At 37.2% G+C, this 15,039-nt stretch overlaps 1 protein-coding gene and 1 non-coding gene across 2 annotated transcripts; one reads left to right on the top strand and one right to left on the bottom strand.

Annotated features, from left to right (window-relative positions):
- The first annotated feature begins 4,073 nt into the window (after positions 1-4,073).
- Positions 4,074-4,180, top strand: LOC132625321 (small nucleolar RNA R71). Its single transcript, XR_009576757.1, has one exon. It is a non-coding gene; the product is annotated as a small nucleolar RNA R71 (small nucleolar RNA).
- A 5,806-nt stretch (positions 4,181-9,986) lies between these two features.
- LOC132621879 (probable calcium-binding protein CML18) lies at positions 9,987-10,639 on the bottom strand. Its single transcript, XM_060336351.1, has one exon. The coding sequence runs from the start codon at positions 10,598-10,600 to the stop codon at positions 10,160-10,162; it is 441 nt and encodes a 146-aa protein (XP_060192334.1). The 5' UTR covers positions 10,601-10,639; the 3' UTR covers positions 9,987-10,159.
- Positions 10,640-15,039: the final 4,400 nt, after the last annotated feature.

Genomic DNA, 15,039 nt, shown 5'->3' with positions numbered 1-15,039 from the left:
TCCCCATACATCAAATAGTTCCACCTCAAGAACAAAATTCATCGGAGTTTCATGCCTCCGACCGATTGTGCCCTGGCGTTGGCATTTATCACAAGAACGTGCCAACATATTTGCATCACGATATATGGCTGGCCAGTAGTAACCACACTCTAGCACCTTGGCTGCGGTTCAATTTCCACTGTGATGTCCACCAACCGGAGAATCATGGCACGCCTTTAAAATATCTATCACCTCAGATTCCGCCACACATCTCCGGATTATGTTGTCAGCACACGTTCTGAACAAGTACGGCTCATCCCAACAATACTGTCGGCAGTCTCTCAAGAACTTCTTCTTTTGATATGTCTTCAACTCTTCAGGAATGATGCCAGTTACCAAATAATTGGCAATATCGGCATACCATGGTGCCACATCATTGGAGATTACCAAGACTCTTTCATCCGGAAAAGTGTCATCAATATCCAGCATATCACTCGCTCTCCCTGGTGCTTCAAGTCTGGAAAGATGGTCAGCTACTTGATTTTCTGACCCTTTTCGGTCTTTGACTTCAAAGTCAAATTCCTGTAGCAACAACACCCATCTTATCAACCGAGGCTTAGCATCCTTCTTCGCCATCAAATAGCGCAATGCAGCATGGTCAGTGTGAACCACTACCTTGGCACCCAACAAATAAGCCCGGAACTTTTCAAAAGCATAACCAATAGCAAGTAATTCTTGCTCCGTTACTGTATAGTTCAGCTGGGCCCCATTCAATGTTTTGCTGGCATAATAAATTGGGTGCAGGATTTTGTTTAGCCACTGACCAAGCACAGCACCAATTGCAAGACCACTAGCGTCACACATTAATTCAAAGGGAAGTGACCAATCTGGGGACACAACAATAGGTGCGGAGGTTAATTTCAGCTTCAATTCGTCAAACGCCTTGATGCACTGCTCATCAAAATTGAATTTGGAATCTTTTTCCAAGAGTTTGCACATTGGATTTGCAATTTTGGATAAATCTTTGATAAACCTTCTATAGAATCCAGCGTGTCCCAAGAAACTCCGAACTCCTTTTACTGAAACGGGCGGAGGGAGTTGTGAAATCACATCGATTTTAGCTTGATCAACCTCAATCCCTCTTTCTGAGATCTTATGGCCAAGGACAATGCCCTCTTTGACCATAAAATGACACTTCTCCCAGTTGAGCACAAGGTTGGTCTCCTCACACCGTTGTAGCACCCGATCAAGATGAACCAAACATTCATCGAATGAATCTCCCACCACAGAGAAAATCATCCATGAAGACTTCAAGAAAGTTTTCAACCATATCAGAGAATATGGACATCATGCATCGTTGGAAGGTAGCTGGGGCATTGCAAAGACCAAATGGCATCCGGCTGAAAGCGAATGTCCCATAGGGACAAGTGAAAGTAGTTTTTTCTTGGTCTTCCAATGCGATATTGATTTGGTTGTACCCTGAGTACCCATCCAAGAAACAGTAATACGATTTTCCAGCTAGCCGATCAAGCATTTGATCAATTAAAGGCATAGGGAAGTGATCCTTGCATGATGCGGTATTCAACTTTCGGTAGTCCATACACACTCTCCACCCGGTGACAGTCCTTGTTGGAATCAACTCATTTCTAGAGTTAGGGACAACAGTGATACCCCCTTTCTTTGGCACACACTGGACTGGGCTTACCCATTGACTGTTGGCAATCGGATATACCACCCCAGCATCTAGCCACTTAATAATCTCTTTCTTCACCACCTCTTGCATCGGTGGATTTAATCTTCGCTGATGCTCAACACTTGGCGAACTTTCCTCCTCCAACTGTATTCGGTGCTCACAAATTCCGGAGGGAATCCCCCGGATGTCTGCAATAGTCCATCCCAAAGCTCTTAAATGCTTCCTCAATACTGCGATGAGTCTTTGGATTTGGCCCTCATTCAGAAGTGATGACACAATGACTAGTAGGGTGGCATTCGCTCCAAGAAACACATATTTAATATGGGATGGAAGTTGTTTGAGGTCCAACTTCGGTGGCTCAATAATTGATGGTTTTGCTGGAGGAGTTGTTCGTTTCTCTAAATCAAGAGACAGTTTCTTGGGCTCATACGAGTAAGACCCCAGACCGATGAGTGCATTCACTGTCTCAGTATATCCCTCCATTTGTTCAGCATCAAAATTTACCAAGATGGCCGATAGTGCTTCACTCAAGCATTCTTCCTCCATTTTGAATTCCACAGCTTCATCCACCTCATCAACAGAATTGATGACTGAAATATTTTGATAAGGACTAGGTAATTTCATACCTCTGCTTGCGTGAAAAGTCACCTCTTCATCGTTCACCCGAAACTTTATTTCGTGCTTCTCGGAATCCATAAGAGCCCTCCCTGTGGCAAGGAAAGGTCTTCCCAGAATAATAGGAATTTCTTGATCAATAGCACAATCAAGAATCACGAAATCTGCCGGCAGTAGAAATTCCCCGATTTGAACCAGCACATCATCAACTACCACCACTGGCCTTTTTATCGATCTATCAGCCATCTGCCACCTCATGGTAGTTGACCTTGGCATCGCTAGCCCCGATCTCTTAAAAATTTCCAGGGGCATAAGATTTATACTGGCCCCGTTATCACACAAAGCCCTGGCAAAATTTTGCTGCCCTATGGTGCATGGAATTGTGAATGCTCCAGGATCTTCCCTCTTTTGCACTGTGGTCTTGTAAAGAATGGCACTAACGCGGTGAGTGATACCCACAGTGTCGTGTTTCAATGGCTTTTTCTTCTTTGTTAACAGATCTTTCAAATACTTAGCAAAGCCAGGCATTTCTTGGACAGCGTCCATGAAAGGAATATTCATCGTCAACTGCTTGAGTTGATCATAAAACCGCAAACACTTCTCATCTTCTATTTTTCTCACCAGCCTTTGAGGAAAAGGCGGTGAAGATTTGAACAATTGGCTCAAGGGGCGAAGAGCACCGGAAAGTTTTGCCTTCCCCTTTTCCGGGTTTTCCACCGGTGCATTGGGGTTATTAATATTATGCTCTTCTTGGGCCACAATAGGGACTTCCTCCACAATATCATCCAATACATCAGGCTGCGCTTCTTTTTCAACAATTGGTTCCTGATCAATCACCTTTTTATTAGCATCATGAAGTATTTTTCCACTTCTGGTGCTAATAGCAAGTACATTCTCCACAGAGTTCACTCCACTACCTTTTGGATTAGGAACTGTATCACTCGGTAGTTGTCCCCGTTGAGGAGTATGCACTTCTCGGGAAAGGTCTCTAAATTGCGCTTCAAGCTTCTGAATGGAAGCTGAATGCGATAGTTGGACCTGAGACATTCCCTTGATTGTGCTCTCTGTTCTGTCTTGATTCATCAGCATTTTCTGCATCATACTCTTCATTTCAGCAGAATCATTAGACGTGTTGCCAGCAGAGTTATTAGTTGAATTGTCTCTCCATGGTTGGGAATTAGATGCTTGCCCCCTAGGTGGAATGTAGGGGTTGGAGCTCTTGTTGCCATAATTATAGTTGTTGTAATTCCCTTGGTTGGGATTGCCCTGATCATTTCTTCCATAATTATTCCCTTGGAATTGTTGTTGAGGCCTTTGTCATGGGTGATTACCGGGACCTTGATAGTTTTGCCGTTGATAACCCCCTTGCGAGTTATTGACATAATTCGCATCCTCATATTGTGGCTGCCCCTCTAGATAAGTTTCGTCAAAAACTTGGTACATTCCGGGAGCATGAGGTGGCATCTCGTCGACAACATTCACACCTTTGGCTTCTTTCTCCATAAGCCTTTTCGATAATAAATCCACGGTGGTTTGCAATTGAGCGAATGCATGATCTCGCTCATGATTTTCTTTGGCCACCGCGGCCACCGAGGGACTACCATATGATAGGACTTCGCTATCACTCGAATGCCAGGCTTGATTGTGGGTAGTAAGCTTGTCGAGCAACCTGGTGATGTTGACAAAAGATTTGTCCATGAAGCATCCCCCAGCTGCAGTGTTGACAGCAATTTGATTTATGGTATCAAGCCCCTTGTAGAACTTCTCTGTAAGGATTGCATCTGGAAATCCATGAGTCGGAGATTGAGCTAGATAATAGTTGAAACGCTCCCATGCTGCATATAGTTGTTCCCCCGGAAGTTGTTTGAACCCAAAAATCTTGTCCCGAAGTTCAGCCTATTTGCTTGGTGGAAACCATTTTTTCAGAAATATATTGGTCAACTCGTTCCAGGTGTGAATAGTATTACTGGGGAGCTTTTCATACCATTCCCTCGCTTGGCCAGCCAAGGAATATTTGAAAACCCTTAATCGCAGTGCATCAGCAGGAACAGCACCTTGAGATTGTTGAGAGCATACATGTAGGAAATTCCTCAGGTGTCGGAGTGGACAATCCTCCGAAGAATTTCGGAAATAGCCTTCATGTTTCAATAGCTGATAGATAGAACTATCAATTTTGAAATTCGCATTTCCCGTTCTAGGCGGCACTACAGCTGAAGCATAATCAGCTTCGTCGATGAATTCCGCAAATACATTCTCATCCTCCTCTTCTTCTAGTGCAGGATGGTTCACTTGGATTCCCCCTTGATTTCCTTGATTGCGATGGGGTCTTCCTGCCATGTTCACCTGGTTCACTAAAACAGCAAACGAGGTGTGATGGAATAGAAAACGTTTTAAAGAATAGTACACAACAATTAGTAATTTCTAAACCGTAATCCCCGGCAACGGCGCCAAAACTTGATACACTCAAATTACACCTATTAATGGCGTAAAGCGGACGTTGTCAAATATAGTAACCCAACAAGGTTGGGGTCGAATCCCACAGGGAATATGGAGAGAAAAGAGTACTAATCGTATGCGATACCGGTCTTTAAATGCTTTAATCCTATTCCGGATAGTTTGAATTGATTGTTGAATAATGTAATTTAATACTTTGACTTAAAATGTAATTAATGTGAGAGAGAGACTAAGGTTGTGTTCCCCAATTTGATTAGATATTATGCTTCAGGTTTCAATAGCTGATATACTTCTAATGGTTGTTCTATGAATATGCACTTGGTCTCTTAAGGACTTCTTAATGTTTTCCAACAGTTAAGTCGTATTTCCTCTTTATGATTCTTCCGAATATAAAAGAGTTACAATCGAAGAGCGACCAATGATGCCAATTTAGACTTATTCTTATTCCTAAGTTAGTCTATTAAACAAGGGTTAACGCCTCGAGTTATTGTCATTCAATCTTACCAATACTAACTTTCTTTCCCAAGAACAGTTAATATAATGGCTTCGGATAATGCTTGCAATCATCACCCAACACTAAAGTATAAAAACTGAATGAATACCAACAACCATTATGCATATATCAATAATAGAAATCCATTCACATAATATCCATCATGGGTTCCACAACCTTAGCTTTAAAATTAGCTACTCATAATGTTGGATAACAAAGAAAGCTTACAAGTAAACATAATGAACTTACAATGCAATTACAAGATGAAATGAGAGTGAAATTGTTGTCTTAAATGCTCCAACAACTTCTAAGATGAAAGACCTAGGGTTTGTGTCTCCAAAACAAAATCTGAATAATGATTTAAAACCCTATATTAAGTATTTATAGAGCCAAAAATCGCGCCAAGTTTCTGGACAAAAATTCCCTTACGCCGCATCGTTACGGACCGTAACCTGTGTTACGGTCCGTCCTTCAATTCGTCATTTGTCAGCTTTGACGTTACGGCCATCATGCGACGGACCGTACCCTGTGTTACGATCCGTCCTTCTGAAGCGTAAGTGGTGACAATTACTTGGCAACTCTCTGGAATTTTGGCTGATGTTACGGTGAGGTGTTACGGACCGTAACATGAGTTACGGACCGTAACACTAAACCGTAACACTGAAGGTTTTATTGAAACTATCTGGAAATTTAGCTCATGTTACAGTGATATGTTACGGACCATAACATGAGTTACGGACCGTAACACTCCACCGTAACACTGATGGTTTCAATGAAAACTTTCTGAAAATTTAGGCCCTGTTACGGTTCAAAGTACGAACCGTAACGTGAGTTACGAATCCCGTTACGGTCCGTAACATGAGTTACGGACCGTCGCTTAGCTCCAATTTGTCCGTTTTTCAGCATTACTTCTCATTTTCGATCCTTAGTTAATCAACCCTATAAAACACAAAAATAACATAAGAAACAATGTAAAAACACTTAAAATCAAGCAACATTTCTAGTTACAAAGGCATAAAATGTGCTAAAATTCACGGCACATCAGCCCCCAAAGAAGGTTAGGTATATATGTTGGGTTTGAATCACCCTCTATTATTCGCTATCTTGAGCCATTGACTGACGATTTATTCACTGCCCGATTTGCAGATTGTCGATTTGATGAAACAAATTTTCCACAATTAGGGGGAGAGAGAAAAGAAATCAAAAGAGAAATTGTGTGGAAAGTTCCATCACCATCTCATTTTGATCCACGTGCCCCCATATGTGAACAGGGGATCCAGAAGATCATTCACTTGCAAAAAATAGCAAATCAAATGCCAGACGCATTTACTGATTTTAAAAGGATAACTAAGTCACATATCCCTGCAGAGAATGTGCATATCCGAATTGATGTCCCAAAGGGAAAATCTACTAGTGTCATAGCCTCTGAATCTCATGCACGCCTGAAGCGTGGTATGCCATTGGGTTCTAAGGATAAAAATCCTAGAAAAAGAAACACGAAAAATGATCAAAATGACACTATGAAAGAATATCATGAAGATATTCAAGATCTGACTAATCCTGATACTCCTGAAGATATTAGGGAACCCGAGACTCAAGTAAATAAAGAACTATCATTGAGTTCTTCTGGTGATGGGATTAATTTGAATCGATCGAAGATTATGGTGGATAATGTTTTTGCATATAATGTTGCCCTAAATATTATGAAAGACATTGACGATCAGGAACCCCAATCTGTCGAAGAATGTCGACAAAGATATGATTGGCCAAAATGGCAAGAGGCAATTGAATCAGAATTGAATTCACTTGCCAAACGTGAGGTTTTTGGACCTGTAGTCCAAACGCCTAATGGTGTAAAAGGAATGAGAGAAATGAAATTGTGAGATAGAAGGCACGCCTTGTTGCACAAGGATTCTCTCAACGACCCGGTATCGACTATGAAGAAACATATTCACCAGTTATGGATGGCATAACATTTCGATATCTCATCAGTTTAGCTGTACATGAAAACCTTGAAATACATCTGATGGATGTGGTTACAGCTTACCTTTATGGCTCACTTGATAATGAAGTCTATATGAAAATTCCTGAAGGATTTAAAATGCCTGAAGCAATTAACTCAAAGTCTCGGGAGATGTATTCAATCAGATTACAAAGATCGTTGTATGGTCTAAAACAATCAGGGCGCATGTGGTACAATCGCCTCAGTGAGTACTTGGTAAAAGAAGGTTATATAAATGATGCCATTTGTCCATGTGTTTTTATTAAGAAAGCAAAATCGGAGTTCGTTATAATCGTTGTTTATGTTGATGACATAAACCTAATTGGAACTCCAGAAGAGCTCCAAAAGGCGATTGAATATTTAAAGAAAGAATTTGAGATGAAAGATCTGGGAAAAGCAAAACTTTGTCTTGGTTTGCAGATTGAACATTTGACAGATGGGATCCTGATCCATCAATCTGCTTATACCGAAAAGGTTTTAAAAAGATTTTACATGGACAATGCGCATCCTTTAAGTACTTCAATAGTTGTTCGCTCACTTGAAGTGAGTAAAGATCCGTTCCGACCTCAAGAAGAAAATGAAGAGCTTCTTGGTCCTGAAGTACCATATCTTAGTGCAATTGGTGCACTTATGTATCTTGCTAATGCTACAAGACCTGACATAGCGTTCTCTGTTAATTTGCTAGCAAGATATAGCTCTTCTCCTACACGAAGACATTGGAACGGAGTTAAGCATATATTGCGATATCTGAAGGGAACTAGTGATATGGGTCTGTTTTATACTAACAAAGGTAGTACAGATCTTGTTGGTTATGCAGATGCAGGTTATTTATCTGATCCACATAAAGCTCGATCTCAAACAGGCTATCTGTTTACATGCGGAGGTACTGCTATATCATGGCGATCCACAAAGCAGTCCATTGTTGCTACTTCTTCGAATCATGCTGAGATAATAGCCATTCATGAAGCAAGTAGAGAATGTGTGTGGTTGAGATCAGTGATACATTTCATCAGAGAAAGATGTGGCTTGAAGTGTGATACAAAATTACCCACAGTATTATATGAAGATAATGATGCATGCATAGCTCAATTAAAAGGAGGATTTATAAAAGGAGATAGAACGAAGCACATTTCACCAAAGTTATTTTTCACACATGATCTCTAGAAGAAAGGTGATATTGATGTGCAACAAATTCGTTCAAGTGACAATCCTGCAGATTTGTTCACCAAATCTTTGCCAACTTCAACTCTTGAGAAGATGATATTCAAGATTGGAATGCGAAGACTCCGACATCTGAATATTGGTCTTCGTCAGAGGGAGTGAAATACGCGTTGTACTCTTTTTTCCTTAACCAAGTTTTGTCCCATTGGGTTTTCTTGGTAAGGTTTTTAATGAGGCAGCTCTCAAAGCGTATTACTAGATATGTGTACTCTTTTTTTTCCTTCATTGAGGCTTTTTCCCACAGGGTTTTTCCCAATAAGGTTTTTAACGATGCACATCATCTATGGACATCCAAGGGGGAGTGTTATGAAATATATTATGGATGTCCAATACACAAATATAATGTTTCTCTTCCATCATCTTAATGGTTCCTCCATTTTCTCATATATTGAATGCATATGTAGCACTATAAATAGAGGCATAAGTTTTCATATGAAATACACTTGTAACACATTTTGGAAGAATAGTAAAAATCTCTCCTCTTTTGTCATTCTATTTCTATGGTTTTCATCCTTTAATATTGTGTCTCTTTTAGCTTCATTTTATAACAAGTTTGATATATTTGCACTTTAATTCAATATTCCTCAGTGGTCTGACATACATTAATTGACTGGTAGGATATTCTATAGTTTATATAACACTCAAAATCATTTTTCCCATCACATGTGGGGCAAAAGTGGAGAGTTGAAAAATGTTGCTTCTTCAAGTTTATTCTACTCAAATACTAAGAAAGAGGCCACAATCCGAGGAACTCCTTGCGAACAGGCTAGCAATCATGTTCGCAGTACGAGAGGAATACTTGGACAACAATTTATATCAATCTTATTCTGCAATCGTGATTCAAGAAACTTACCCGATGAGAGTCGACGATTGACACGACTTATGCAATTTAAAATGTAAAATATCGCCTCATGCTCTCATGGTCCTCTTATATCAAGGAATAGAAAGAAAGGACTCGAGATCAGAGCATGTTACATTGGGGTATAGAGCCATAAGTGCGACTGGCTGTCACTATTGAATTTAGGCCTCAATTAGTAATTAGTATAGAACGATGTAACCCAACAGAGACATGTAACGAATGATAAGTTCCAATGTACCCCATGGAACTACTTGTGATTTTACTCCCCTATCCCAATTTATATGAGGGGGTTTGAAGTACGAGAGTAAAAGTTGTTAATCTTTGATTCGATTACAACTATAGATTCTTTGAATATTTTATAATAAAATTTGCACATTTAAAAACTACATAAAAGTAATAGAAGTCCACATAATTAATACGGAGTAATTCATAATATGCAGAAGGAGTTAAAGAAAATTCTAGTTAAAAAAAAGTTGTTTGGCTCTTCAAATAAACAGTAAAACCCTCACATAAATTGGAGGGAGTATGATTTTGTGAACCAGAGAATTCTTTCTTGTGCACCGCTTCAAGATTTAAACCCATAAAAATAAAGCAATTAATACAAACCAACAGAAAAAGAAGAAGAAATATGCAATGCGCTTCACTAGATATAATGAAAAGAAAACAGAGCACGCAATTTGGCGTTTTCGAACCGAGGATAATATATTGATAATCAAATTCCTATTAACACTTTCACCATATAAGGCACTGTTATAGATATCAGTCAAACGGAACGAACAATATTTATCTCCTAATCTACTAAAATCAGTTAAATTAAACCCCTACCATTAACCCCAAAAGAAACTAACCCCTAGTCATCATCTTCCTGAACTCTTCAAAATTAACACTTCCATCACCATCAACATCAACAGAACTAATCATACGTCGACAATCCTTAAGCGAACACTTCTCTCCAATGCCCTTCATAACAGAATGCAACTCAGTAGCCGAAATCTTGCCATTCTTATCCTTATCATACAGATTAAAAGCATCACGAAGATCCTTATTGATGTTCGGGCCCTCAACGGGACAGTGGAATGCAGCAAACTCTTGCAAATCGATGAAACCATCACCATCAGTGTCAACTTCTAACATCATTCGCTTCGCCTCGTCTGAGGTTGTTTTGGTGCCGAGTGCATTCAAAACTCCGTCGAGTTCGGATAGAGAGATTTTTCCGTCACCGTTGGTGTCGAATTTTTTGAATACTTTCTCGACTTCAGACATTGTTGCCGTAACCTTAGCCATGTTCCTGGAGAATATTTAGTTGCAAAGTTATGATTGAAACTGTCGTATTTATAGTGGTGGATCACGCGTTTAACGCGCAAGAGGGGCATTGGGTATAATTAGCCCTATAATTAGAGGTGATAAAATTAGTCCATAAAATCATAATCAGCCCATTAATTAGCTCGACCCATTTAGCTAATATTTAGACCAAATTGATTCATGAGAAATTTTGTCAAAATATTAGTATCAAGACAATATTTTTTTGTTTGAAGTGTTATATATAGGTATAGCCATAATAAAAAGAATAATTTTATTCGGTACTAAATAAAGCAATTAATACTTAATATGAATTGGGCAGATTGAGTTTTCACCCGCTTTTTATCCCATTTTAACAAAACATTTCTGCCTAAATAATTTTTACGCATGTCAATAATCCACCATTTATTAACTCAGCCTATTTTAACCAAAGAAATTCAGCCCAACACATCTATTTGCCACCTCTGGATATAATTGTCGTCACACTGATTATTCGAGTGAAATAATGAAATCTTCTCCACTTGCAGTTAGTAAGTTGCGATTACAATCACATGCAGCTAAGAGCACAGGTGGGTGCAAATTGCTCATCGAACGCAAAGTATCCCTCCCTCCCAATGGCTCTATAGGGGACCACTTTTCTTTTTAAAAGTTTACTAGACAATTTAATAAACTGAAAAGATTATTGATAGAAGATTTCTTTTTCTCTTTTGGTTCAAAAAATAATACTATCTCAGATATGCTAAGTACACTATTTATTTTGAACAAATGCAAAGCTGACACCATGAAAAAAGTAGCATGATTAATTGTTGTCACATTTTCCTTTGTTTTCTCTCTCTTCTTTGATATTTCCAACTTACCACCCTTGGTTTGTAAAATTTAATATAACAACTCAAGAAATGGAGGAGTGCAAGCAAAGATGGGAATAATATTCAGAGGAGTCTAAGCAACGATGGGAATAATATTTAGAGGACGTCTAAGCGAAGATGGATGTAACTACAATTTATTTTCATTTGAATTTTAGGTTACATCAATCAGAAATAAAGGTTTTTCCGGCGACATTCAGTGAAAAATTTGTGTTATAAAAAATGATTTTTTTCATCTCATTCCCACTGAAGTAGCTCACTGAAAAACGCATGGTGGAAAACGGATTCCCATTAAAAGACTGGGAAAATTCCTAATTTCTCCGTGTGAAAATATTACTATTTAGATTTTTTCCCCCGACATTTAGTGGGAAATAGCCATTAAATATTTTTCAGTGGAAAATAGAGATTTTTTAGTAGTGAATAAGTACCCCTAAACTAAGGTGGGATTTGATATTTAGAAAAAGTTCAGGAGGCTAATAGCATCCCGCAGAGACAAAGTGGGTAAGTTGTAAGTTGTAAGTTGTAACTGAAAATCCGATCTTAGCTCAAAGGATATACTTATAACTTTCTCCTATATTATCGATTAACATAGTACATTAGTAGTAATATATATGATTATATTTTATAGCAGTATCAAATTATCATTAAATTATCTATCTATCTATATTATTTTAAAAGTATTAATATAAATAATGGTTGACCAAAATATTCTTCAAATATTAAATGACTTTTATACTCTTTTAGTCTAACTTTATCATATTTCTATTGGCTATTTTAGTAAATAAAAAAATACACATTTGAAAATAAAATCTTAAACAAATTAAATACTACTTCTTAAATTTGATTACCAATCCAATTGAGATATCACGTTTAGAGCCTGTTTGGATGGGCTTAAAAAAAGCAGCTTATAAGTTGTTTATAAGCAAAAATAAAAATAAAAATTGGGGTAGCTCAATTTTTTTTTTTTTGGCTTATAAGCTGTTTTAAATATGCTAAGCCAAGCCAAATGAGCCCAATTATTTTTTTGGACTTATTTTAAGCACAAAATAGCTTATAAGCTGGCCAGTCAAACACTAAAAAATGCTATAAGCTGTTTTCAGCAACTTATAAGTCAATCCAAGCGGGCTCTTAGATGAGGAAATATCACTAGTGGCCTTATTGGCCTTATTTAAATAGTAATCTCACTTGGACGAAGGAATATAATTGGAATGACTTCCAACTCTAAATTTAGATCTTTCTTGCGAATCGAACATATAAATACTTGTACAAATTAAATTAGGTTACGTTCATATTTGATAAAATAGTGTAAATTTTATGCATCGTCAGTTTAAATAATTCTTTACATTATCAGGTCATTTAAAAGATATTTACATGTAAATATTCTTGAAATGTGAGATTTTAAATTGTGAAAATAAAAATGTTACCTACTACAACAGAGAAAAATTACCTAATGATGTAAAAATTATTTATATTATTGTGGAGTAAATCCTATGATGACATTAAGCACCTGGCATGGTAAATTGCATTTTAATAGTGTCCTCACCAACTTTTATGCAATGTATATGATTTAGTTAAAATATATTTAGACTTAGACACTAATTAAGAAATTTAAACAATGCCACATGATTTAAAATAATAAGTCTACTCATTTTTTGGACTTATTTTTCTAATACCATGTGGTAGTTTTTTTCTGATGGGTCGGGTCTGGTTCGTTTTAAAAAATAGGTACTTATTTTAAAGTCACAGAGATATCTTTTTAAACAAATCAGATAACCCACTAGAAAAAATTTGTCACGTGGTTTTAAGAAAATAAGTCTACTAAAAAAAATGGGTAGACTTATTTTTTTAAGCCACATGACATTTTTTTTTAATTAAAAAATAAGTTAAATGATTTTTTTTTTTAAATTCGTTGACAAAAAGGGTATATTTGCACCATCTGTGTAATGATAAGGGTATATATATGCATCACTTTTTTAACAAGTGGTATATCTGTTATAAATCGCAAAGTGAAGGGGTATATTTGCACTTTTGTTCTAAAATAAATATATAAAGTATATAATACAAATAATATTATCCAATACTCCCTCCGGATCAAAAAAAGAGTTCACTTAGACTTTTTTTCTTGGATCAGAAAAAGAGTCTACTTAGTAAATCAAGAAAGAATTAACCTTATTTTTTCATATTTGCCCCTATTAAGTGTTATATGATTAAATCTCAATGCCTATTTAATTTGGGATAATTTAGTCAAATTACCTATTTTTGTCTAGGAGTTAGTATTTTCTTAAAGGGTGTGCAAATGGCTAAGTGGACTCTTTTTTTGATCCGAAGAGAGTATTTTTTACTATAATTGAAATTGTCTGAGAATAGCGTGCAACTGCACGTTTGTAGAGACTAATATTATAATAAAATAGTATGAGTGACACATAACGAATCATATTCAGGGCCACCTGTCAAGGCTTGGTGTTCAGTTAAATGCTGGGGGGACAAATTAAAACAAAACGAGTGATCTGCTTTTGCCGCCCCTTTCAATAATGGGACTTCACATGTAAACAGTTATCTAATTTATTTCGCCAGATCACCAAAACTAACGTTACTTAACGCTTGCACTACACGTTTGCGTATTTTCTGAAAGAATATACTACGAGTATATTTTATAATTATATGCACTTCTTTTTTGACAAATTTGTAAAAATGATTTTCCTATAAGGTAAGTTATTCTGATGATATTGACGTCCAGTCGATTTATATATTATCCCAGGGTAGTATGATTTTCTAGATTTACTTCCTTAATTGGTGCAAATTTGTGCTCATGATACATGCGTAATTTGTTTGTTTGTGTTAACATTATTGGGGCTCGAAGATATCACATCAATAAATAACAAAGGGGAGGTGAATATACTTTGCTTCTAAAGACCAAAAGAGTGACAAATTTTGAGTAAATGATTCATTGAATGACTACATTATGAATCTTGCATCTTACTTTGACTAGCCTCTCCTTTTAGTTTAACAGAAGTAATTAGCAGATGCGGAGCCAGGATTCGAAGCTTGTGGGTCCGGGGTTCTAATTCTGTAAAGTTAATAGGTGCTTAATTAATAATTTGTATATAATTGACAAAAAATTAATACAAATATATGATTCAGACAAAAGTTACTGGGTTCGGCTGAACCCGCACCGAAAGGGCTAGCTCCGCCCCTGGTAATTAGGCATTCCTTTAATAATGTACAAAAATATTAGGAACCAGACCCATAAATTGTTTAATATCCCACCTCTGCTAGCTTTACTCCATGAATGGACCGTTATGAAAGCTTTAATTTGTTTTAAAAATCGAAACTTTATTTATCTAGTAATTGATATAATTTGCTATTTAAAAGTTGAACCGATTAAGTTTAAATTTTGAATTCGATCCTTAAAGGAAAGCAAGTTTCTCATACTCAAAGGTAGATTTTTAAGCTTTGAAGTAAACAAGAATAAATTACACTTTTCTTTGAAGCGAAGGGAAAGAGGATAAGGAGAGGAAAGTTTATGTAGTGAATGTCAAAGGTTAGGAGCATTTCGATTTA

Source organism: Lycium barbarum, chromosome 12, assembly GCF_019175385.1.
Source record: "Lycium barbarum isolate Lr01 chromosome 12, ASM1917538v2, whole genome shotgun sequence".
Taxonomy (NCBI): domain Eukaryota; kingdom Viridiplantae; phylum Streptophyta; class Magnoliopsida; order Solanales; family Solanaceae; genus Lycium; species Lycium barbarum.
Note: the sequence above shows the minus strand (reverse complement) of the source record. Positions and strands in the feature narration are given on the sequence as shown.

Excerpts from the sequence above, each read along its gene's own strand:
- LOC132621879 (XM_060336351.1), bottom strand. The coding sequence starts at position 10,600 with ATGGCTAAGGTTACGGCAACAATGTCTGAAGTCGAGAAAGTATTCAAA.